The sequence below is a fragment of the Camelus bactrianus genome, chromosome 3 (assembly GCF_048773025.1).
Source record: "Camelus bactrianus isolate YW-2024 breed Bactrian camel chromosome 3, ASM4877302v1, whole genome shotgun sequence".
Lineage (NCBI taxonomy): Eukaryota > Metazoa > Chordata > Mammalia > Artiodactyla > Camelidae > Camelus > Camelus bactrianus.
The window spans coordinates 9,796,584-9,823,788 of NC_133541.1; the positions used below are offsets into that span (position 1 = coordinate 9,796,584).

Sequence of the window (27,205 nt, forward strand, 5' to 3'; positions counted from 1 at the left end):
ACTCCCAACATCACTGAATCCTTTCATATAATTTAATTTTAAGATTTATATTTGACCTACGTGCTTAAAAACAACAGTGTATAGAAGTCAATTATTTGGTTTAGTGCCAGTAATATATTAGCTACGACAACAATTTCTTAGAAATTCACATTTTATGGACGATAACATGAAATTAACAAACGCAAAGTTCTAAGCAAATGTGGCTGTAAAGTAAGCTTTATATATATGCAGTGAGACTTCAAAAAGAAATTAGATGCTACTATCTCTTTATATAAAAGGTCTCTGTGCCTTCTTCACTGGAGTACACAATGAGGACAGGTAAAAGAGAAAATTCCAAAGTTTTGCCCTGATCTATATGATTCAGCCAAGCAATCTAGAAAAACGCAATCCTTTAGAACCAATCCTTTCATATCCTATGACTTAGGAAAATTAAAAGATAAGGAGTCTCTGGTTTCAAGTCTAACAACTGAGTAGGGGCTATGGATTTCAAATCTTTATTTTTAAATGGACAATTTGCCTGAAAACTCACTGAATAATACTAAAACTCTTTAATAGAGAAAAGGCACTGGTCTACAGTAAAACAAATAAGGCAGAGATTAGAAAAGAAAAAAAAGGAAAAGAAATAAAAAACAAAACTAAGACCACACACCCCATAGGCAATTATCAGAGAGACTAGAACACTTCAGTTTGTATTACATCCTTCATTCCTTCATTCATTCCCACACACAGAAAACTACCATTCTCTCATCCTCCAAAAAAACCATAAAATATGAGAGTATATTCTTTCCTTTTCCTTTTTATTTCTTATAAAGAAATAAGAAAGTCCATGCCAATATGTGCCACGTGTCCTAGAAGTGCGGATTCTAGCCCGCGTACCTACTGGCCAGCAATGTGATCCTCCGTGAGTCATTTCTCCATTGATTTAAGGCACGAAATGTGGGGGTATCAGTTTCCGCACACAAAGGAGAATTACATCAAAGATGTAAACAAAGATGCTTTGAGAACTGTAATGCGCTAGAAATACATGTTTGCAATGGCAAAGAGGTTTACCTAGTCTGGTACTAAACGATAAAGAAAACTTCAACGAATTCTCTTAAGAATATATGTATAAAAGCTTAAAGGAAGTCCAGAAGCTGGAAAAGTTTAAATCATAAGTTTTAATGCGGAAACAAACTGTGAACCCTAGAAGTTAAAGATATTGGTTTTTAGTAATATTCACTTAGGAAGAATCAAAATTTATTATTCACAGGAAGATGCAAAAATATTCTCATAAAAGAAGCATGAGGGAGATAAATTAGGAGTTCGGGATTAGCAGATACAAACTACTGTGTACAAAATAGACAAGCAACAAGGTCCTACTGTACAGCACAGGGAATTGTAGTCAATAGTTTGTAATAACCTATAATGAAAAAGATTATGCAATGAGACATATAACTGAATCACTATGCTGTACACCAGAAACCAACACAACATTGTAAATCAACTAGACGTCAATAAAAAAAAAGAAGCATTTGATTTTGGACTTGAATTTTAGATTTGGGATGTCTCAAATCTGAACACTCTAACATTTTTTTTAAATTTATTTAAAAAATAAAACACAACTCTACAAGAAAGGCATTATTATATTTTATACTCCACCTGTTTTTCATGATGCCAGGTTATTAGTTCCTTTTACATTCAGCCATAACAACTCAGCTCTGGTTCTAGATCTGGTTCTCTTTATTTTGCTTGTGTCTCTCACCTTAGGATGGTGGTATATGATTTTTTTTCTTCAGAATTAACATACATTTAAAGCCAATGCTTAGCATTCTTGAAAATAACATGGTGCGCTTATAATTCACCTAACACTGGTTTGCATGTTCCTTTACACATACAAAAGATTAGTGCCCAATACACTCTTACTCATTCTAACATTTCTTATTGGTGTTTCTCTTTTTTTGGCTTATAGTGGGCACCTAATAAATACACGGGACATAATCCATAACTTGAAAAGATAACGGCCACGGCAATATGCTGAAAGAAGAAAAAAGGCTATAAAAGTGACAGCAATATAAAATGGAAAGGATATGCCATTTAATAAAACAAAATGCATCTAATACACAGCATAAAATAAAGACTCCAAGCTGTAGCTAGGGAAATACAAATTTGGTTTCCTAGTAAGTCAAATTCCCCCAATATGAACATTTAAAACCTTTCCCCTGGAGGTTAAATGTTTATCCGCAGTTTAACTACACAATGTTTAGGGAAGCAATGCTGATTCAGTTACGTATTTTCCTATTTAGGATCTCCTAAGAGTTTACTCTTGTTGTTTCCTCGTGTTTTCAATAGCATGTCAAGAAAAATCATTTAACAACAGAGAGCGTTGAGGGGTTATCTGAAGAACACTCTACACACACATGCCAAGAATACTGAAGGATTTGGCAGATTTCAGGACCAAGACAATAGAGATCCCTGTGAATGAAAACCTACGGGAGCAAGATGTTGAACAACGTAAATGGAAGAATTGTTCTTATGTCCAGCAGTTAACAGTTAGCACTTATGACAATTCACCTTTGCGGTGGAGGGTCTACCAAATATAATATTTAACATGAACCCTCCAAGCAGGCTTGAATTGTGCTAAAGGAGCTATCTCAAAGAATACCGTAAAATGGACCCATTCCGCCCTTTATCTCTGTACAAGTGATTTCTTTTTAGAAAAGAATCTATGCACCCCCCCTCAATACAAGACATATGTACTTGTGTCCTCTATCAGAGAAAATTTCGAGAATTCCTTGAGACGAATTTTAAGCACACAGCCAGAGTTAAGTCACGTGCCCCGCTATAAAGACAGACCAGGAATCTGACGTATCTACAGTATTCACAGATGCAGACGTATATTTATGGGACTCTATCAGCAGAAATCAAATGCCTACAAATAAAACATCATTTAACTCTACAGGAATTCAATTCCCATTTCAGAAGTAGCGCATCACCAAATCCCTTGCCACTGGTGAGAAAAGCAAAGCCAAAAAGAAACACTTCTCAATAATAACAATTTCTAACATTACATTCAAGCTTTTAATCAATGTCCAAACAACTTCAGCCTAATGTTCATTTTCAGACACAGAAAAAAATGAAGGTAATAAGGATTTTCTAAATTTTCAACTTTCACCATAGCCTGGTAGGTGGGCACTTTACTCTCGGATGAACGGAAACATCAGGGCGACAAAGCATGCTTCTGCCGAGGCAAGAAAACACCGAGACCACGGTATTTGAAGTCAAGTGCCCTAATCCCCCATCCTCAGTTCCTACTGCAATCAAGAGAGCTGCCCGAAATCTTATCAAAGAGCTGAAACCTCACGCGACGACAAACGTTCTGATCAAAAGATCATCTTTGCTGCTGAACCACAGAAGATGCCAGGGATCCTGGATCAATACCCATATTCCAAATCGAACAGAATAATAATAATAATAGTAGTAGTAGTAGTAGTAGTAGTAGTAATAATAATAATAATAATAATAATAATAATAATAATAATAATAATAATAATAATAATAATAATAATAATAATAATAATAATAATAAAGGAACGAGGCCTGGTTAGAAGACCTCTTCAGCAGCGAGAGCGAAGAGAGAAAGGCTGGTACTCACCTGGGATCTTTCTGGATGCTGTCGATGGACGGCGATCTGGCCAGGGTGCCTTCGGGCGGGAGGGCAGGGCCGGACTTGCTGTAGGGCGACTCCACAGAAGGACAATACTGCAGCTGTCGGTAGGGGTCGGCGTAGTTGGAGGCCGGGCCGGCGGCGTAGCTGGCCCTCTGGAAGGTGGCCGCGGTGGCGCTCTGCGGGCCATGCTGGCTGCCTGTGCGCTGCAAGGGGACGGAGTCGACACCGGGGGAAGATGGGGCTAGGACAGGAAAGTGGGGACAAAGTAAAAAATTGAGGACCTGCTCACAGAAACGGTTAACCAGGTCTAGGCAGGGGGGGAAATTACACACAGAAAACAAAAAACAAGGGTTTGAAAGAATAAAAAAAAAATAATCTGTCATAGCTGAACTAGGACATTCAATGTTACCCAGCAACGCGATCACGAGCATGCTGTTTCAGAAATGCACCCGTCAGCCTAGGCAGGCAAACGCGTGCGAGGTGTGCTTCCCGCTCACCCGCAACCCAGAGAAGGTTTGTTAATCTAACCTCTGCGCGGAGCTAAAACCCAGGAGAAAGAAGGAACATTTTCTAAAGAATCATAGGCCGTTAGTTCTTTATTGCTCAGGTTGAGATAATTCAGAAAGCGTTCATTCAGGTGATGTTATGTTAAGTTTATTAGAGGCGTGAAACAAATTTACGAATGTGGTTCATTTTCCTGAATAAATGAAAACACAAAAAAGTGAGGTTTGTAGGCGTGGGGGTGGTGGAGGACACAGGCGGGGCTCCTGTTCCCATAATTAGTACTAGAGCATGAAATGCAGGACTGGTCTAGTTTTTGTAAAGTAACACCCACAAGATTTTTATACGCCTCTTTTTCAATGCAGGGCACGGTAACACACACATTTGATGAGGGGCAGGCACGCCAGGGAAGACGGAGCCCCGCCCAGCTGCAGCAAAGACAAAATAATGAGCCGACTTGGCTTTTCTAGAATTATTTGCATCTTTTCAATACGCTTACACTGTTTTGGGAAGATTTCACACCAGTTACTAACATCGGTTTGACTGGTTCCAAACTCAATTTGTGTTTTGTTTCCTTCCTTGGCTCTTCTGAGCTTGCTTCAGGTCATTATTTTTACCTGGTGCTCAAGAATACTTGACGTCTAAGGTTGAGCTGACATACACACAATGAAAACAGCATCTTTCGTATTAATAGAACACGACCTGTTATTAACTGCTGCGATCGTTAGCCATGCTCAATGCTAGACAGCACATTTACTTTCCAGCATTGTAGATCACACTATATCCAAAATATAGCCAGGGTCTAGATACGGCCATTTATACCAGGGGAGCTCTATACGGAATTACCTTACAACTCTGACTCACACCCAAACTCGGACTTTCTGAGCATTTCTCAGTGGCTGGTGATAGGACTTATGTTATCCCTTCTCACATTCCGGGACATATGCAAAATCAAACACAAAAGAAATTATGTCAATGAGAAAATAGTGTTAATATTAAAAGAACGTAAGGATATCACGTCAAAATGACAAAAAAGTTGCAGAGTGACTTGGAGGAAATGAATGTATTCTAATAGGAGAACTGATTTTAATTAAGAGCTTCTCATTTCCAATGAACTTTTAATACTTATTCTTATAAGAACCAAAATTAGAAGAGGCACCCATGACATGGTGAAGACTAGAAAAATAGATAAGAAAAACTTTCTAAGCAAAGAGTATGCATATTCCCAGAGGAGCAGTATTTTGAAATGAGGAGGGCTGCCCTGAAGGACTGAGTTTCAAAGTCATTAGATTAAACTGATAAACATGAAGTTCACAACCAGAAAAATCTGTTTTCTGTCTTCATGCAATTCCTGAAGCATTTATATTTTCTCCAAAATTTTATAAACATGTCTACTTGAAATTCACATTTTAAAATTTATGAATAATGTGCTTTATGTTATGTGGGCAGGGGTTTAAAAATTTAGGCCAGGCATAACCACGCTCATGGAAGAACAAATGCACAGAGGTAAACAAAATTTCATTTTCTAGAAGAGTTGTGAAGAGCCAGCCAGTAGATGAAGGGCGAAAGGGAAAACTAACCACACCTGACATTTTTCAGCTAAATGCATTTTTTTTCCATTCAGGAACTAAATGTCGGCACTTAAGCTTGCTGAGTATGGTTACTAACATCAGCAAAAATCGTTCGGTATATAGAACTATTTGTTATTATTACATTAAATACCGTGATTAACAGGAAGGGAGAGCAAAATGGGAGCAACCAAGATTTAATACTGAAACGCAAAGAAACATTCTTGCTTAAAAAAAAAATGATAATAATATAGGTAAGGGGAACAATCTGACCAGTCACACCAAAAAAACTCTCCAAGGACCTCAAATTTTAAAAGAATATAAGAGGACTTTAAGAAAAATCCTCCCAGCAGCAGTAAAAAAAAAAAAAAAAGAAAGAAAGAAAAGAAAATTATGCAGACTTTAAGGAAGATCGGGCCAAAATGTGAAAACAGAGTGTGAAATGCAATTAACTTAGCAGAAACAAGAAGGCAGCGTCTCAGCATACGAGGAGGAAGAAAAGGTGACGGAAAGTTTACGAATATTACTAGGCTCAGATTTCTATTTTGCTGTGGCCTTCTTGAGGGGAGATGTCAGGGAACTCATTTGGGGCTTGGCTTCTGAAGTGGGACAATCAGGTCCACATCCCGGGCATCAGGCCCATTCTTGGTTTGGGGCAAGGTCCTGGGTTCTCTAAGTTCTAGTTCCCTGGTTGTAAAGCGAAGAAAGGAAAATGGCCTCATGGGATCATTACTTGCTTTAAGTGCATGAAAAGTGTTAACTGCCTCATATGCACAGAATGTTAAACAAATAAGCTCTTATTATTACTTAACAAAGCTGAAATCAGCTCCCATTAGAAAACGAGTTTGCACAGAAGGCACAGAGTGAACGGCCCTCACCGCTGGGCATCGGACTTTATAGCTCCTGTTAAGTGTTTCTTTTGTCGACTCGCATTTTCTCCAACAACTCCACCCGAGAATTAATGCGGCATTCTTCACTTCACAGGTTGGGAAACCGAGGCACAGAGAGAGGACAGAATTTGCCTGAGTCGGCCTTGTATTTAGTAGAGAAGGAATTCGAGCCCTTGCACCCTGCTTCCGGAGTTTATGCCTACTACCACCAGGTTTATAAACTGGATTGGGTTTATAACCTCAAATATGTATATTACTGAATGTCTAACATGGTGAGAAAACTTGGGAAAACGTTATGAAAGGCCTAAAATTAAGGGGAACGTCTACCAAAAGTACAGAGAAGAGCCAAGTTTGTAATAGGAATCAACAACATGAATATTATATTGAAAAAAATTATTTCACCTTGGTGTGTTAACTCATTTACAATATTTCTCATTTAATTGAATTGATCGAGATATGCAGAAAAATCCAACTTTGTTCATTTCTAGGAAAATCAAAAATAGGATACATATAGTTATCTTTTATTGTAAAGAGCTTTCCAGTCTTAGTTTAATCAGGAATGTTAGCATATGAAGAAAAAAGAGGGAGGACTGGAAATCTAAGATGGGTAAATAACCTGCAGAACGATCATGTTTTAAAAAATCATGGTCACATTCATGGTACTTGACAAATGGCCTTTTGGAAGTCTCATTCCTGAATCAGTTTAAACTTCTTTTAGGTCACAATAAATAGGGTACTGATGAGAATTTCAAATATAAGATCAGAATTCAAATTGGAACCGCCATGCACGAATCAATTAGAGACTGATCAGTGCAAGGGAAATAACGCAAAGCAGCAACAGAAATGGGAGAAAAACACACTACATTAAAGGGGAGGTTATGTGATCACATAGAAGGAAATGCATGAGAATTGAATCGATCTCAAACCGACCATCAGTGACGTAATAATGTAATGCCTTAGAATTTTTTAAGCATTTTTAAAATTGAATTCTCCCTTTTCGCCCTGCCTGTTCAGACCATGGAGTGGCTTACGCAGACTGTGGCTCTCCATTAATACAGATAAGCAGATACTGATCACACACTATGAAGAGTTTTCTCTAATACCATTTTCCCTTTAACTTCTGTCCTGTTATACATCTTCTCTCATTTGAGTTTTAGAGCTCAGCTAACCAAATCACCACCTTGCAGAATTACTCTGTTCAACTGAACCTTCTTACAGCAAACATTTGAAGTGGACGGTGCTTTCTCAGCTCTGTAAACACTCCTCTCCCTTCTCACCTGCTCTGCAAACACCCCCTTCTCCTCTCAGTAAGCTCTTACAACTCAGTGAACCACACTCCTGGTCTCTTTGGGGAGATTTTTAAAGTAGCCTCTTCAGCAGTTGACTTGAGACTTCACCCAACATCTACGCTGTTCATGAAATTACCTGTTTTCCAGAGAGCTACAAAAATAAAGGTCTTGTTAAAAAAAAAAATGAAAGAGATGTTCTATGTGTTGTATTTCTTTAAAAGAAGGAAAGGGAGATCCTTTTAAATAAATCATTCTGTTCTTATGATGATAGACAGTTACATGCATTATTTACTGACAATGGAAGAAAGGGAGAATGGAATAAAATACAAGAATCTGGGACATGGAGAAATTCAGAGCAGTAGAATACAAAGTAGGGCTCAGCAAAAGGAAGAAAAAAACATTAATTTTTGTTTTTGTATTATTTATCTTTGCTTTTATGTATATTCGTATATAGAGAAATATGAAAACATAAAATACACTTACACATGTTATATAATACAAAGCAAACAAACAATAAGCTAATTAAATGATATTCCTTCTGCAAGCTCACAAAATAAAGATGGCTTAGGTGACAATGGGTCCAAGAATGTGGTCTATAAACTTTTAAAGCTATTCTTTAGCTAACAATAACTATTATTTCAAGATGAGGAACTTTTACCACCCAAGCCATCATATTCCTAAAAGTACTGTCACCTGAGCTGAACTCCCAATTTTCTGCACTCTACACAGGTTAATCCAAGCTAAGCTTGATGGAAAAACATTCAAATGTAAACGTAACAAAATCTTTTAACTTCATACATCATTATTTTTCTGGGGGAGAGGCATTCAGTGCAGGGGTTTTAGTAGCAGGAGAACCATTAGCGTTGGCATTGATTATCGGTGTGTTGGCGTTTCTGAATTTTACCAACTATTCTACCAGCAAACACTGTTTTCCTCCAGCTGTAACCAGCCTTTGTATTTATACCATTTAAGGGGAGTTGATACAGGCAAGCATCTGGAAGCTCTTCCTGGTTTTAAGATTATATTTATCATTAGGCTTATTAAAAATTTCCAGTTGGGTAATAATGGGCCCCTGATTTTTTTTTTTTGACTTCAAAGAAGTAAAAATTTTAACTAAGAGATTATGGCGGATCTAATTTGACTTGCTTTAACGAGAAGTGATCACTTTCATAATTTGAAGTCACAGCACTTAATAAGTAATAAACTGTTAATATTCCACCTCTTGTGGACTGAAATGGTGATTTTAATTGAAATGTTATTTATATTTTATTGAAGAAGAGTAAAAAAGTTTTATGAACATGAAGTTCTATGTACTCCCTCTATGGCTTTATTGGTAGTGGCTCCTATTTCAGAGAATTGAGTTTTTAAAAACTGCTTTCTCCATATTGGCAAATATTTTCATCACGTTCTTATTCCTTTTTATGTTCCAATATTTTCAACTTCATAAGGATATTTAGCAGGTTTTCTCCTGGCAATGGACCTGCGATAATTCATTCTTTACAACAAGTTGATACACAGCACAGAAAGCTTGTTTTCTCCACTCCGGACCCCATTTACCCAAAAGGAAATTCACGTGACGCTCATCCCAGCAGACGTTGGTCATTGTCACTAGTTCAGAAAGATGTGTTTGGGGCAGGTGTCCGAGTTAAGTGTTCGTGTTAATCAAATGACTCTGAAGTTGATAGTCATTGATAGGCTTGAGTTTGAAATAAAAAATGTGTGTTATTCTGTTTTAGCTCAACAGACTTTCTCATAAGCAAATCCATGAGATCACATATTCCTTGTCTGGCTCTGCCTTATTGCATAAGCTGTGCTTTGTACAAGTCTTATCCCAGACAAAGGTATGTTTTATTTAAACAGACTCCCTAGTTAAAAGTGTGCCTCTTTAAATTTTCATTGTGCAAAAAATGAAGCCTCAGACACTGGGGGGGGGGGCAGTCCTTTGAGAGCAGGCGGCGACAGTCACATCACGTCTGTCCCACTCACGGCTCACTAGCCTGGCTTTTCTGCTGCAGGTCACAGGATTCCTGCCCAGGGAGAAAGCATGATGTGTGCCTGGTGAGAGGGTCCTCCTCTCCAGGGAGCCCCGCTGCACGGGGGGACCACTGCTGATTCAGAAAGTGACCGTCTTGCTCTCTTATGCTGCCAGACCTCTGGGGCCACCCTGCTGGCTTCTGTCTCAGTCCTGTCCTGGGGCGGGAGGGCGGGCGGGCGGGCAGCTGCTCTGTTCTGTCTCCACCTCCCTACAAAGAGCATTATCTGGGCGCAGGGAGGCCGGCGGGCCATCCGCCAAGTGCACTCCCTTCTGCTGGGACTGAGCTGGGGTGAGGTCTGCGGTCCCTGCCCAGCACTGGCTGGCATACCCTCAGCGTGAAGGGTCAGAGTTAGGTCTGGGGTCGGGGGCAGAAGACCCTCTTCAGACCGCCTTCTCTGGCATAGCCATGGCCTACGGAGTGTCTGCCAGCTCAGCTAAATAAAATCACACTGACTTTTTGGTGTGAGGCGTGACTCCTGTCGTACGCTTCACCATCTGCCAGCCTGGAGCAGAAGAGAGGTGAGAAGTAGGGTTTGCAAAGCCTGATCCTCTAATGCACACAAATGTTTACACTTGCGTGTATGTAAGTCTCCAGCTTTTTGGTTTAGGAAAGCCTAGAGAACCTTTTTGAACCCCCAAAGGTAGACTGTGGTCCTTGTCGGAGTTGGGGTCTGGGATCTACACCGGTCTTCATAATAAAGTAACAGGGGTGAGAGGCTAACTCTGGCAGCTGAGAAAGAGAGATGGAGAAGGAAGGTGGAGAGGAGGGACGGGCAAAGATGGTGGTAGTCTGGGCGTAGCGGGAAAAGCTAACTGAGAAATCCCCTTTGGTGGGTCGTTCAGGGAACTTGACCCTGTTTCATCTTCAGTGACTACAGCTGTTTCCCGTTCTCCTCTGTACCTCTCAGATCTAGCACAGCCTGTAACTCAGGATGGCCCGAGTGGTATTTGGAGTAAGGGAGGCCCAGGGATGGGGTCAGCAGATGGTGTCCGGGAACCCAAGTGACCAAGGGTGGACACCTTCCCTCACCCCCACCCCTGCCGAGAAACTAGCGGAGGGATGTCTTGGGAAAGGGTGAGCTTGTGCGCAGGGCAATTGTGAGCTGCATGTTATCTAGGAAAGAGAAGACTGTGTGTTTAGTGCCGTCATTGATTCTTTGTCTTCAACGTTGTCTGAAATATTCATGTCGCCTTTAATGTATTTCCTTCAGTTACCAGTTATTTATTTCATATTTTAAATCCTTCTCTGAAACTAAAATTGACCGTGCATGAGGACACGTAGAATTAAGCTTCTTTGGATCTGCAAGTCCATCTAGCTTGTGGTTCGTCTTCAACAGATACTGTCTGACGAACAGGAGATAGACGACCGTGAAGCTCTCTAGGTGAAAATGGTGGTATGTTTATTTTGGTTTTAAATGATGAGTTTTACAGATGCAGGATCAACCAAGATGACTCTTAAGAGCCCAGGTTGCAGGGCAAGACTGCCTGGGTATGAAGGTTTACAGACTGGCTCTGTACAACCTGTGTGACCTTGGGCGGATCACTGAACATCTCTGTGCCTCAGTATTCTAATCTGTAAAATGAACATTGTAATAGCACCTCCTTCACAGGGTGGTTCTGGGGATTCGTAGGTATGCTCCACGCACTTAGAACGGCCCCCGACAGTGGCAACGTGCTATCTGCTTTGTCATCTGTCTCACCTGCCTGATGCTCTGGAACCTCTAGTAATTCCCTAGTTGGTTACACAAGTGCACTTGTCTTCGTTCCCAAATGTTGACTCCTTGAAGAGGGGCAGCTGGCCTTCAGTTCCCCTGCCCCTCTCTCCCTGAAGGATCATCTGGAAATGCTCTGGCGGGGGCACTGAAGGACCCCCAGCCAGTGGCCTTACTTAGCAGCAGAGACATAAGGCTGGGAAGTCATCTCAGCGACCAACTGGAGCCAAAAGCTAGTGGCCCCTGGACGCTTCAGGTCCAACAGGCCTCAGAAGAACGTCTCCTCTTCTCTCAAGGAATCAGGGTGTTTGCTCTGACTCTGGAAGCCACTTAAAAGTCTGCTCCAGTGGCCTCCAGGATGGGGTGTGTAAAGTACAGGGGATGTGAAAAATGAGCCCCTGGGTATGGGAAAGCACCTTAAACTGTTTCTTTATTAAAGTTCATCCTTGATCTTTACCAGATATACTTTAATAATACTGCAATAATAGGTGTGTGATCTGTACGTGAGATATACACCCGGAATAAATGCTTTTTCTCAAACGTGGATTCTCACAGAGGCAGTTCCTGGAGTTGTCGGGTGAGCTGGTCAAGGTAAGGACTTGAAGTAAAATGAATTCAGTGTAGAGAGAGACAGGAGGCTGAGCAGGTCTGAGGGAGAGAGGGTTGTGGCCTGAAGCTTAGGAGCTGGAGAGGGGTGGCTTCTCCCCGCCTGTCCCCAAGAGACCATCCACATACTTCTGGAAATCTCTGTAGTGTTGTGTAATCAGCGTATTTCCTTGAAAGTGCAAGTTTAAAGCTGCAGGCTGGAATGGGGTCTCGGGCACCTGGTTGTCGCAGCTCAGCGATCTCGGCCAGGACAGAGATCACTGTCACTGGGAGAAGGCCAGGCAAACAGTTTCCCACATGAAGCCCTCGGAGGATGCTGCTGCCTTCCCCCACAGGAGAGACCGGAGAAAACACCTGTTCCTACTCAGCCTAGTTCTCCACTGATGGCGTGGCGCAGAGGTCGGCACACTTCTGGGAAGGGCCAGAGAGTGAGTATGCTCAGCTTTAGCAACCACATGGCCTCTGTCACAGCTACTCAGCTCGGCCGCTGCAGGGTGACAGTAACCACAGCTGATAGGGCAACAAGTAGGCGGGGCTGGATTCCAATGACCATTTATGGACTCTGAAATCCAGATTTCAGACAATTTTTACATGCCACAAAATATTATCCATCTTTGGATTGCAAACCATTAAAAATGTAATCATCATTCTAAACTCACGAGCGCTATTAAGCAGCTGGCCAGCTGGGCTCAGCCTGTGAGCCGTAGTTTGCCAACCCCTGGCCCAGAGAAGACACTAGCTTTGCTGCTGTCCTTGTCCTTTTTTTTTTTTTAAGTGTGAACATCTTTCCCTGTTTTTAATTAGCAATCGATGAATAGAGTATTTTTTTCCTATTGTAGCTAATTTTTCATTAACCTCCCAGAAGTTTATCAACAAGAGATAATTCTAAGAACATATGAATATGGAACAGAGACTCAATATAATCCTTTTTGTTGTCAGGTTCTCTTCAAATTAGACATTGAATGTCACTGAGATGATCTTTATCTTTTAGAAGAGGTGCATGGAAATAAAATTACCTTAATTAATAATATGCAACAAAAGAAATGCTACAATAGCCCAACCCCAGACAGACTGGAGTGGATTTAGCAGGATGAAGGTGAGGGAAATTCTGACAGAAAAATAAATGGGGATGCTTTCTGTCTGAACTGAGATGTGCATCATGAACCCTGGATGGCATTTACAATGTCAAAAGTAAAATAAAGAGCACTTTGTGCCTTTCTTCCTACGATGCACTGAAATATTCAAATGTAAATATCAATAATCAACTCTAAAAGCGACACGGCTTGCCTGGCTTCCAAAACGTATAATTTAGGATCATAATGCAGTTTAACGAAATTGCTACTCTCTCCTTCATGGCAACTGGAAGTTCCAAGAGTCTGAAGACGCAGAGCCCTGGGTGCCAAGTCCCCATGTCTCAGCCCGCGTGCAGGGTCACGTGTCTCATCAGAAATGAAGGACAAAGCTCTACTGACTGCAAACCAGAGGCATAATATTTTTCTAAGTTTATTTAGCCACGTGAGGCTTTGGAGTAAGTGAGATTCTATCTTCTCAATTACACTGATTTGCTAGTTCAGAGAAGTGTTCTTTAACACACTTAATCATGCCATTTGACCAGCTGTTTCACAAACAGCTTCCTTTTCTGGAAAACACTTGTCTTTCTTCGTGCGACTTGTGGCTGTGTTCAACTCAAAATATGTATTTAATCCAGGAGAGCCAAAGAGTTGAACCATATGCAATCACCAATACCCGACCTTTAAATAATAACTTCCTATGATTCTACTTGATAGTGTGTATGAAATAAATTCTCAGTGTCTTACAAAAATACGTCACATTTTTAGTAAATATGTGTTTCCACCGCAAGCTTGCCAAATAAGTGGACTGTACCATTAAGAAACACTCACCAGCTTTAGGCATGTGCCTTTACATGTCCTGGACAATAAAGACTCTGCTTTCTCAAAGTGGTTATATTCATTAAATATATTACTGATGATGCACCAAAACTTAGTAGTGCTTCCTTCCATTTCCCTGTTTGAGAAGCTTACAACCCCCATGGGACTTCTTTCATTTGCCATAGCCTCAGGGAGCTAAACTGGAGTCTCACTGGGTTCCCATCATCATGATCACAGGCATGAATGTGAGAAGAAGGGGGCATCACAGTGCTTCTGAGCAGACGGTGCACGCGCGCACGCACACACATAAACACTCCTTTCACGAGGGAGTGTTATTTAAGTCCCCAAGTAGACCCACCCCTCTGGGGACAGTCCACCCGGGGCCCTGAGTACACACCTGTGCTCGTGCGGTACGTGCCGGTGTGTGCTGGCGGCAGAGGGTCCCCCTGGCTCTGGCTGAGACTCCTCATGGGAGGCTTCTGATAGACGCGGTCTTCATAGATGGGGTCTATGTGGTGCTCTGGGGACTGCAGGGCCCGCAGCTCTGGGCCCAGGTGGCCGTGCTGGCTGCTGTATGAGGCCCGGGACCCAGCTGAAATAAAAGAACAAGGGGACGTTAAGATCCGACCGACATGCAGACAGATCTTGTTTGATCAAAGACATGTTCGAATTTGGGGGCACGACAGAAACACTGCAATCTGCAGAAAAGCTAATGGATAGCATGGGATGACAGCAACAGGTCAAGCTAGTCAGCTTCTCGGCATCAGCCAGCTACCGTGCTCTGCCCCCAGACCACATCTCCTAGAAGGATGCTAAAGATCCTGAGAAAAATCCACAGTGAACTGGCCAGTGAAACAGCGTTTTTCTCAGCCTAACCAGTGGAGCAGGCTTCTTCGAAGAAACCAGGCAGACAGTCAAACCCAAAAACCTCTTATTATACCACAGTCCTTGCCCCTGAAGTTTTACAATGGGAAATTATTATTTAAAATGATGAGCAAATGAATAAGCCGTGATGGCAAGCCATCCTGGCGCTGCCCCTGAAAAGTGGACCAGAATCTGTTCTCATCAGCAGTGCTTCCCTGGACAATGAATGAACCAAATGTTCAGACGTAACAACAGCCTAAGTCCCTGAGAGTAGCAGATTTTAAAGAAAAAGGTTTCCAAGCTACATTTTCCTTTACCCTTACCCTCCAAACTAAAGCATGTGCATTTAGTCTATCTTGCTCTGAAACGGCCAGATACATACACATGGTGCCACTAACTGGTTTAATTTACAAATTGAGGCTGCACATCCTTCGCCTGGTAGGAGACGTAAATCCTTACTGGTGTCTCTTGCTTGTTGGGTTTTCTACATTGCATGGGAAGAGACGTGGCTTTAAAGCAGTGCTGTGAACCAGGGAACCTCTACACCAAAGGAAACAGAGTTTAATGAGGGCTAAGAGCTTGAGTGGACATGTGAAAAAGAAGATGCTGACTGAGAGCGAAGATTTCATCCAAGGTACAGCGAGAATCACAGGAGAAGACATGCCAGGGGAGCCACGACCCCAGGGACAGATGCAGTGGAGGACCTCTAGGGACAGAGAAGGACGCGGGGCATCAGTGAGTACGGAACTCAAACAAGAACCAAATGAGACTATGGATGATTTTAGCAATGACCCTTCAGCTAAATCTCCAAGGCTAATACCCGCATGGAATGCTAGCATTTAAGTGTCAACTTCCTTTGAACAGTCCCAGCTGGAAGCCCTGCATTCCAGCTTAAAGCAAGAGGGAGTTGGAACTCCCTGATTGGTGATGTTTGCGCACAGCTCTACCTCTGTCCAAGGTCTCCGCCGGTGGCCACTTTACAGACAACATCTTCAGTGCTCAAGGGCTACTTCCTCAGGATCATCTAACCCTAAAGATTTTAATATTCTTGTCTAGTATATTTGGAGACCAAGCCATTCAAAAGCTTTGAAATTGCCAGCAGATCGATGTTTTCCTGGTGTATTTTCACACGGGCTGCTTTACTTTTAATTAAGCGCAAAGCAGAGCAGTTCTAAATGACTGGGGCAGTGCTGAGACTTCTTTGAATTCAGTGTTAATAAAAAAATCACTGAATGATTGGAGGAAAGGGAAAGGAATAAAGTAGGCAGGTTCCTTACCTTTCCCTTTGCTAGTAATTAAATAAATTCTGATTTAGATAGCATTCCGTTGAGGGATAGATTCAAAATTACTGTTTTGCACAATTCAGTTCATTGCATCTGATTTATCAAATGCCAACATCACACTGAATATTATCTCATGCTCAAATTTTCCAGGAATATATTTAAGTTATGATATGCTTTGAGTTCCTGCTGTCAATTCTTCCTACTTCTGAAGCTTTTGATAAAATTGCCAAGGACTTACAAGCGTGAAAACAAGGGAACAGTCATCAGATCCAAACGCCACAGAGTTAAATAAAAGTTCTCCATCACTGGCAGATTTATAGTTGTAACCCATATCATCATTCCTTGATGGTAAGCAGCTGGAAACATCCAACGATGAGCAAGGATTCGCTGGCCTTTGAAGTGGTGGCGTGATCTGAGGGCAGGTGTGAAAAGCCTCTTTTTGTAAGCATTTACTGGGCATTAGGAAATTGTTATCACTATATAAATCAGAAGTTAATGACCAAGGGTCCTAGGCAAGAAGCAAGAATCTTAAGATGAGGTAGATTATCAGAATTTCCATGTGCTGGTATTAAGACAAAGACAAAGTAAAATTATTAAATATTTGAATAATATACCATCCTTTTTTAATTAGCATGCTTTTGATACAACCTTTAAGTTCACAGTGTTTCCCTGTAGAAACATCTGTGCAAAAGACACCTGCATATTTCAGCATTATGCATAGCAATGAGATAAGGCATTTTAAAAGGAGCGTTGTTGACACTCCTTTTCATCCATTGTGATCAGGTTCCAGTTGCTCATGGGTGGGCACAGTTACTGGCAAGAGAGACAGAGAGAAGTCAGAGGAAACAGAGATGCAAGGAATTAAAGGTTAAAAGTGCAGCTTCTGGAATTCATGCCTTCTACCACTCTTGTTTAAGAAAGAACGTATCAGATCCATATTAACAAGGCCTATTTTATTTGGGGCAATTTTGAGAAAAAAATTCTCCCACAGCCTCTTCTGGGAGTATGCTCCAAAATTTCATGAGATGGTGAACATACTTGCCAATTCAAAGAAGATGCACTTTTCTTTAGTAATAATTTCCTTTCACCATTATGGTCTATTTGACAGTGAGTCCTCAGTATTACACTGGACTCAAAACACCACTGGCAAACATTTGTATCTTTGCCAGGAACCAGAACAATGTGAACATAACAAGAAAAAAATGCTGGAGAAACAGACTTTGTCGGAATGTCACAGATGTCAAGGCCGATTATGTTGGTGGAGAACAATTCTGAGAACTTCACCTTGACCAAGCGGACGGTTCAGAACTGCAGGGTGACAAAGGGCCATGGAAATACGGATGAGCCAAAGAGAAAAGGCAAAGCAGACTCCATGGACCAGACCAAGTGCATCACCTTCCCCCGCCAGCGCAGACATCGGTTGTGTGAATGTAACGAGTGTAATACCCGTGTCCAGACAGCACTTTATGACCAAGTTCTGCAACGATGCTTACCTCACCCTACACTAAGATTTCAAAGCTATCACATGCTTTACTCTTCCCTCCCTCTTCACAAGACAAAGTTTGGGTCTAGAGAGCTCAGGCCCTGATAATTTTCCTATCTGATGTTTCTGAAATCAATGGGTTTGAAGATGCCCATCTGAAACATGAATGCTCAGCTTACAGGCTAAGACAGTTTGTGATGCAGGAGGGCTGAAGGGTGAAGGGCACTGTAATAGTCCCACGGGTGCTCTGGGCGGGCCGGGCCTCCTGCAGGTCCCGGAGGACTGGGAACCTGCAAACTGATGTAGGACTGCACCTGGGACAGTTGCTGCACAAGAGTTCACATCTGCCCCAGGACCTCAGTCACCAGCTCACTGCTGACTCGAAGGGATGCTCAGATGGCCCAGAACCTGGTCCCTCCTGGCCACTCGGCTCTGGCACTGCTGGTGGGAGGAGAGAGGAGAGGTTCAGTTCTGCGCAGAGACGGAGGTAAGGGCAATCGGGGCTCAGAGGGGTGGGCACCCTGGACCCCTGGAGAGTGGAGGGGCCCTACGCCTTCACTCCAGCACCACCACTTACATGAGCAACTCCTATGCAGAAGCTTGAACGCACGGCTCACCTTCCAACTCTACACATGATAGGGGGCCTCGGGAGGGAAGATACATAATATCCAAAGGTGTGAAGTAAACAGAAGCAGCATCTAAATCTACTGCTCTTCCTTGTGTCAATTTTGCCCAAACAACCTGAAATGGGAAGATACGATTTGGGCCCCAGATCTGTGTTTAACCAGCAGGGCAAATCAAGGCTAGTCACTGGACCCCTCTGAGCCCTGGTTTCTTCAAGCATAAAAATACAGATAATAATACATGCGTCTGTGTGGCACACGATTGTGGGAGGATCAAGGAGAGAGAAATCGGGTGTGACGGGCTCTGCAACTGATAAAGCGACATTGAAAAAAGGACTCTCACACCACTTGATCTTAGAGTCAAGAAATGATGCGATCTCGTGAAAATACCTCTTTGGATTTAAGCAATCAAACACTACTTACACTAGCAAAATATCAAAAACAACTTAAGAGATTTAATTCTGATATATTATAAATGTAAAAAATGGATAATTTTGTGAAGTACCACTGCAAGATGTAAATCTTATAGTTTGATTTTTTTTTCTTAAAAAAGCATTAGTGATGCTTTTTAATGGATAGCTGCAAAGAATGAGGGAATGAATGATGTTCAAAAGGGAAAGAAATATGGACATGACCGAGGGAAGGTGGAATCCTTTTTAGGAAGGGATACGGCAAAAATGAAACCTGCAAAGCGAAGATGACGGACACCCACTAGTCCAGGAGGAGGCAGGAGTGGACGCGTAGGGAGTTCTTGACGTGGAAAATAAGTATGGAGCAAAAAGGGTAAAGTATGCTTGCTGCCTGGCTTGTCTCTCTCCTCCACCCACATTTCCCTTGGGTCAGAGTGTCCCACAGGCTCAGTTCCATCTGACCAGTGATACGAAACAGTTATCACTTTTAAACTGATTTGCAAATAAATTTCCAGGGCCTAGAGTTTACACACAGTGTTTACATGTACCAGTTAATCCGTACTGATTGATGTATTCATTCACTCAACACATATTTGCTGAGTGAGTGACTCTGAGGAGTTGCGGACACCACGGTGCTTAAGGCAGACAAGGTTCCTGCCTTGAAAATAAGTAAGTCATCACATTCAAGTCGGTACAGAGATAAAGGTACTGAAGGAGATAAAGTACAGTGGGGCAAGAAGACACCGTCAGAGGGTACACTGTTTGATAGGATGATCAGGAAAGTTCTTTTTGAGCATCTGACATTTCAGCAGACACTTTCACCAGGGCAGAGAAGGAGCCGTGCTGGAGGAAGAGCCAGGTGTTTCTCAGACAGGGGACCAGCAGTGAGAGCAAAGGCCCTCTGCAGGAGACTCATTTCAGAATCTTTATAGAAGTGATTTTATTAATATCTATTTAATCCATATTGTCTTTTAAAAGAAATGCCAGTTCGCGTAAGAACTCTTTATGAGTTCATACTACAATTGACTATAAAAACTGAACAGATTTTTTTAAAACTCAGTAATCTATAGAAGCAGATTTCCCCTTGCACATCCTCACTGCACCTCTTTCCTTGCTGAATGCTCTGATTTCAGGAGTATGTCCCCAGCCGACACGTTGGTATCACTAAGCAACGTGTCCAAGCAGCATGGCTGTGTGGGCAGGGAGCCTTCCCTTGGTGATGGCTGATGGCTTTGAACCAGTTCTTTTGTGGACTTTGAACTTCCTAAAAAGTCTGGCTTGATATCTGTTATCATTAAACTCCAGGGTGAAAAACGACCTCAGCAAAAAAGCACTTTCAGAAATACAAAAAAAAATCACATAATTTTGGTTAATTTCATCATATCATAACTGTATGCTAAGTAAATTGCTGAGGGAGGCAAATATCCCACTGCAGATCTGGGAAATACTTGTGATAATAAGGATTTACTTGTTCTATTCTTGATTTTTGTTTTTGACTCAAATCAAAATTCCAAAATCTAACTCCCTACTCCTATGCCAATTCACAAAATAATTTAGCATTTTATAGGACCCCAAACGATTTCCTGTGTATCTTGAGTCAAGTCCATGCACTAAATTCTACCTGTGAATGATCATTCACTCATTGACTTAGCTTGACATTGTATCTGATGTTATTATAAATGTTAAAATATACAAACACATTTCTTGTACTATAGGCTAAGAGCCATATTTCAGACTGTTATCTGGAAGGGAGATTATGAATTCAAATGCATTCAATGATAAAACTGCACTGAAGCCTCATAATTTTAATGTAACAGGCCATCTAATGATATAAATGGTAAGTCTGCTTTGGAAAATGCCCTCCTGTTTCATCATCTCCATAAACCCTAGATTTTCACACATTATGCTAACGTCATACAACTTTGCTGCTATCACAAAGAACTTGAATGCTCACAGGTCCCTGACAAGGTACAAAATGCTGAAGCATTCTCGATAAAGTTTCCAATACAACTTACTGTAATTATGAGGCCTCACCTCACCTTTCACCAAATGAACACTGTGATCTATCAGGACTCAAAGATTTCCCCGTGAGAATAATTTAACATGTTGATTGCCACATCACCAAATCTGGGTGACAGTTGTGTTTCCTCAGAGGCCGCATCACCCAGATATGGGTGAGGCTTTCCTTCCTCCAATTTTGCAGAATTTATTCTGAATTTATTCCATGCAGAAGAGTAACAAGAAGAAGTAAAATTGTAAAGAGGCTGAAAACTGCAAAGAAGAAAAAGGGATTTTCTTTTTAAAACAGTTCCAACTTGGAAAAACAAACAGATGAATGACGAGCACATACAGTTAGTGCGTCCTACTGCGGTCAGGTGTGAACTGGGGCCCTGTGGGAAACACACACGATCCGCAGCGGGTGACCAGCGTGTTGAGCAAAGTCAAGGCCAGGCTCCAGCAGCAAGTGTGCCCCTGAGACCTCATCCCTGTGGCAGCAGATGACCCTGGGTCTGGCCTTTCCTCCCTAACCACCAGCACTTCTTCTCAGGCAGTTAGAAACACAGGCGTCTTTTGTTCAGTTCCTTTTGTGACAGGCAGGCACCTGGAAAGTGACAAGACATGGCTCGTGAAGTATGAGGAACGTGGCATCTGATATCTTTGCAATCTTAGGACGGACCATTTCCGTTTTTATTTTCAGTCCAGGGTCTCGGGGCTCTGCGTCCTCAGTGAGGTGGACGGTGTCCTGTGTCATCACAACTCCAATCTGGCTCCAAGTCTACTTGTCTAAGAAGGTCCTAGTTCTAGTGAAACACACAAGACGAACAGCGGTGGGCCAGCACCTGTCTGCTTGTGGTTTCTTACCTCGGGGTAGGTGGAGAGGAGCTGAGCAGGCTAGTTGTGTATTTCAGTATTTCTCAAAACGCCATGTGCGTATGAGTCCCCTGACTAACATTTGGGTTCTGACTCAACAGGTTTGGGGGAGCGCCTGAGGTTCTAAATTTTTCTCAAGTTCTCGGCAATGCAGGTGTCGCTGGTCCACAGACCACCCTTGGAGAAGCCGGGACACACTGATTTAGCTACGGCTGCAACTTGGTTGCTAGCTGACTTCAACTGTGGCATCTTTGTGGGGCCCTGGAGGCAGGCACAGCGATGCCTTTTGTCCCCTCTGCCTTATTAAACAGACACAAGCGCCTCAATAAAGGCACAGGTCAAGGTCATAGTGAGACAGTGGCCGCGCTGACGGCACCTCAGCAGGTGCCGCTAACCCTGGTCCAGCACGCGGCAGTGCTGGCCACCACGTGTGAGCGTCGTCTGGGCTGCCACGGGCTTCCCCAGCCTAGGGGTCAGGTGTCAGCCTGCAGGCTGCTGCAGGAGTGACCGACCTTAGCTCTAGGTGGTCAGGCCCCACCAGACACCCAGGGGCACGCAAAGGCGTCTGTGAGCAGGCAAGCTGGGGCAAGAGTCCCTGCTGGGGACAACCACCAGAGCATCCTTCCAGCTATAGGACCAACTTCTCAGGTACAGGTGGACAGGCATGCATCTGCTGCCATCACTGAGCTTCTCGGCTGATTCTGGGAAAACAAGTATCTGGGTTACCTGCGTTACGACAGGGCACCCCCATGTAAGGATTCAGCACGGTGCTTCTCAACCCCGGGAGAATGTACATGGTGCTCACCTGGACGAGTGGACTTTAAAACACCTGGACTGTTGTATACACTGCCGATGCTAGGGCCCACTCCAGACCACTGAGTCAGGACCTCAGGGGATGGGCCAGGGAACACACGAGTCCAAACCACTCCCCATGTGTCTCTAAGGAGGGACCTATCTCTGGATGGTTAGGGTCAGGCCTAGTAGACCCAGGGCCAGTGTGAGGCCCTGAGGCACGCAGGTCAGGGTTTGGTGCTCTGCAGGCCCCCTTGGGCTGGATAGTCAGAACACCCACAGAAGCATCCATTCTCAGGTGTGGGGGGAGGGGGGTAACCTCCTCTTGGCGTGGGTGTAATTTCTGAACTTTGCAGGAAGGCAGCGATACCTCTGAGACTAGGCAAAGTCGAAGATGGTTTTTGCCTTGGGGAAGGTGGTCGCTGCCCCAGGCGTGCCGGCCACCACGCTGCAATTAGTCTCTTTTTGGGACATTCCCCCAAGTTCACAGATTGCATGCATTTCCTGCGTTTCCACCCAGGATGGGCATTCTATTTAATGTCTGCTTCCAACCCAGGCTCCTATCCGGGAGCCGCTTTTGGCAGCAGCCTCCTGGGTGGTTGGACCAGGAGCTGGGTTCACTGTCACCTTCAACTGTCCTGGTTAACTACTGATGTCGCGGCGTCTAACAGCTGGGGCTTTATGAATGCGTCAGTCACCAGGGTTTTTAATGGCCAGCCCCATATCCACACAGGTACTCTTCTTTACCAATAAGTTAGATAAAATTGAGTGAGTGTCATTTTAGTTCTCCACAGCTGTTTCTCAGTACCCCATCCGTGCAACCCTTGAACAGAACATCTGGAGGCTGGCTTCCAGATCTAGTTGCTATGGATAATTATGAGTCTTTCCAGGAAGGGAATCCAGAACAACATGCTCCTGACCCACATTTTCTGTTATATCAAAAAGATGAACTTTGCAAGGGGCGGGAAGTCTTCACTGTGCTTTCCAAAGTGCTGGCTGCTGAGGGACAAAAGCTCAGTTTTCATTTTTGTGCATGTGGTTTTTGCCCATCAAAGGGCACAGATGAAATTCTCAACGTATACACAAGGAGAAGGGCTGTATCAGATAAAAGCAAGCAATTTTCTTCATAAATCGCTTTAAATATTTTGAAAAAAAACATCTGAACCAGGATGCTTTTGCATCTCAGCATCTTGAACAGGTCTTTTACTCAGATTGTGCTTCACATATCATAGATAGCTGTGCAAACTTCTTTTCAAAAATTCAATCTTTAGCTGCAAAAACTCAGCCTTAAAATGTATTCTTGTATCTGTTTTCTAATGCTGTCCACGCTTCACCAGTACCCACAGGACGGGCTTACTGATAATTCCAGAAGAAAAAGGCACCATAAACTTCTCAGCATAATTTATAGGACAAAGATGGCAAATAAACTGCTTCACAGATTAGTCACTCTCTATATTTACCATTTATAACGTCTTTATAGCAACACTTGTTAAAAGCTTTATTATTTTACTCACCATAATCCTTGGCACATGAAAAAAGAGTTTGAAAAGAGAGGAAATATGCTGTGTAATACACAGTTCTGCAGACTAAAATTTTTCCTTGATTCTTTTCTGATTAAAAGCTTTCATATTTGTACGTGTGTGTTTTGGAATCCAGTTAGTCGCTGAATTATGTGTGCAGAATTATTAGAGGAATACCAGTATATTAAAGCAGTCATTCCCTAATAAATGCACGATTGATGAGATCTATGTTCAGTTACAATTCTCCCGCCCAGTTTTTGTCTGTTGTCTTATCCAAAGAAGTTGCTACTAAACCACCAGTTGGCGTGGGACGGTAGTGATGTTAGCGGTGCTTCTCTAGCACAGAAATCTGTATTGACTCTTCCAGTGCAAAACAAATACAATGTATTTGCTAGAAGGCTGTCAAGGGGAAGGGGTCTGTTTGTGGAAGTGTCAGCCCCAACAACCAGCTACTGACTGAGCCATGAAGAGGACTGTGGCCTGATCTGCCTCCAACTGGCTGAGCTCAAGACCTAAATGAACACCTGTGTGCGTCTGTGCGTGTGTGTGTGTCTTATTCATTCTAGAGAAATGTATACAGACTTCCCTTTCCTACGTCAATTATTGAAACGCAGCTTGTGTCCTACGGGAGGTTTTGACTCCTTTAACAGGTTGCAGTCCATCCAAGGAGAGCTAAGGTTGAAGCCAGAAACACCAGGAAGCGCACGTATCATCTGAGGTCAGGATGGGCTCGCCCTCTTTAAGAAGGCACAGCACCTGTGGGCCCACGCACCGTCGGGGAAGCTGAACAGGAAAAATCAGTGCTACCAAGTCTGGGTGAAGACATTTATAAGCAAACAGAAATTGGAGGGGCTGCTCAAGTCCGCTCGGTCAACACCATGAACGGTTTTCCTCGGGTTCGTTTTGCTGCCCAGCCTCTGCCCGCGGGTCCCTGAACAGGCCCTCACTGCACGCAGACACCACAGAAGAGGCCTTGTCTGCCCTTCTGATCTCCGTCTGCAGGCTCACACACAGGGAGCTGCTGGCTCTCCAGGGGAGCCTGACATGCCACGGGCTGCTGTCCCGGGCCTCTGTGAGTCCTGCGACTGACACCTACTCCCACAGAACCGAGGAAGCCTCTTCCCAAAGCGTCGGGGAACTCCGAGGTTAGGGAACAGGCATCTGATCTACAGATTTTCCATACCCATTGAGCCAAGTTTTTCTGTCAGCTGTCAGTGATTTTTTAAGGTTTCACTCACTTGGAGGAGAACCTGGCATCTTGGTGTTCATGCTTCGCTCTGTGCTAAGGATGGTTTGCAGTTACCCACGGGACGGAACACTTCCACCGGCTGGCGACCTTTCTGACAGTTCGTTGAAAATACCTGCTGAATATCTACTAGATGAAGTGGGGTGAGGAGTTCAGAAATACGCAGGGGGCGCAGCTGCCCTCCGGGAGCCCTTCTGTCCACGTATTTAAATGCTCTGCCTCTTCTGATTGATTGCAGGAAAGTTCAGAACACTTTCTTCTTTGTATCAACGTCAGTGGTTTCGTAATACACAGCACAAAAAATACACACAGGTCCGTTTGGGAGTAGCTTTTAGAGACTTCAGGTATTTCACTTTAGTTATTCTACAGAAAATGCAAAGTATTGCACAAATATAAAAATACATATATGCACATACATGGATATGTGTATGACATGTACATATACATAGGTGTGTGCAGTGATTTCTGCCATATATTTAGAATACATATAAGTAGAAACTATATTATTATATATATTTTCTGTGTAACATAGACTAAATATATGACAAATTTTTAAAAATTTCAAAATGCAGGATAGTTAAATACAGTGGTAGGAGGGATTCTGATGTGGGCATGGTTGTGAATTAACTCCATTATGAAAGATTTTAAGTTATTAATTATTTCAGGTTATTTGCACATCTACTAAAACGGTTGGTCTTCCCATAATCTCTCCTGCTTGGGTAAAAAGAAAAATGTTTCAAAGCAGCATCATATTTATTAAGGCAGAGATGCTGGTGAACTAGAATCATTGAACTGAGGCTGACACTTAAAGTGAGGGGCCAGCACAGACGCCTGTTTGCCCAAATTAACCCACACCCATGACCTAAACTGCGTAAGCCCTGCAAAGAGACCCAGGAATACTTTACCATCGATGCGCCGCTGACACTAAGTTCAGAGGCACCGAGGCTGGGGAGGGGAGCTCACAGCACGGGGCAGACAGGAGCTAGGCAAGCCACGGTCCAGGAGACCAGCAAATGCAGGGCTGCGTGTGTCTCCCTCTCTCTTCCCACCCTGTCCTTTCCTTCTCTGATTCAACATCGTACCTAAGAGCATTTTGCCAGGAGACGCCTCTTTCTAACAGCCATCTATGTGATCCGTAGCATGGAAGAAAGAAGACAGATTCCCAGGATTCAGGGCCAGAGGAACATTTGGCTGCAATTACCTGCCCCGGTTCTCGAGGGAAAGGGGAATTGTCCTGGGAGTTGGCTCAACGCTGGGGCCCCTGAACGAGTCCCATTTTAATCTGTTCCTCTTCAGATCTCTCGAACATTCACTTTACCTCCAACCTCTAACATCTTGTCTCAGGTATTCATTTACATACTTCCTGGGGTTCTAATCCCAAGTGAAAAGAAGCTTGTAAGGTGTTCTAGTTAATTTATTCTTGAAAAAAAAAAATCTCATGGACCCTTATTAAAAAAAAAAAAAAAGTGGGGTAAAAATCCTTCCTCAGGGAACCATCACCAGGTCCCCAGTGCCTCCCGAATGTGGTCACACCTCCTGAGAGTCAGTTTAGGAGAGCAGACCTCAGACCATGAGCAGCCATGATCTCACGTGCATCCCCGGTGCCTGCCCTAAGCTGCACCTTATCCACCCCAGGACTCACGGCATCACTGGACACTTGTAAATAACTGACGTGTTACGCTCCCCTCCCTAGCCAGATGCCTCTTCTCCTCTGTGCACCTGTCCAGGTGCACTTTCTAAATCCAACCTCAGATGCTGTCTCCTTCAGGAACCCTTTTCTGATCCTCCTACCTGGACGTGCCTCTCCCTCCAGGGATGCCCCCAGCCTGGCCCTCTCTCTGCTCTGGGCATGACTAGCTACTTCTGAACCGATGTCACTTCTACCCTCTTCCAGGCAAGGCAGACCCCTGGAGTCATGACTCCCATCTTATTTATATGAGAATGCCCGGCAGAGCTGGGCTGACAAGATTCTCCCTA

The 27,205-nt window shown here is 43.2% G+C and overlaps 1 protein-coding gene across 2 annotated transcripts in view; it reads right to left on the minus strand.

Annotated features, from left to right (window-relative positions):
* The window catches only part of CTNND2 (catenin delta 2), an 886,271-nt gene that overhangs the window by 360,264 nt on the left and 498,802 nt on the right, over positions 1-27,205 (minus strand). For both annotated transcript variants that reach the window (XM_074356308.1, XM_074356299.1), the window contains exons 8-9: positions 14,534-14,728; positions 3,632-3,887 (exon numbers count right to left, since the gene is read on the minus strand). In XM_074356308.1, the coding sequence (XP_074212409.1) occupies positions 3,632-3,887; positions 14,534-14,728 (451 nt within the window). The remainder of the gene's footprint in view (positions 1-3,631; positions 3,888-14,533; positions 14,729-27,205) is intronic.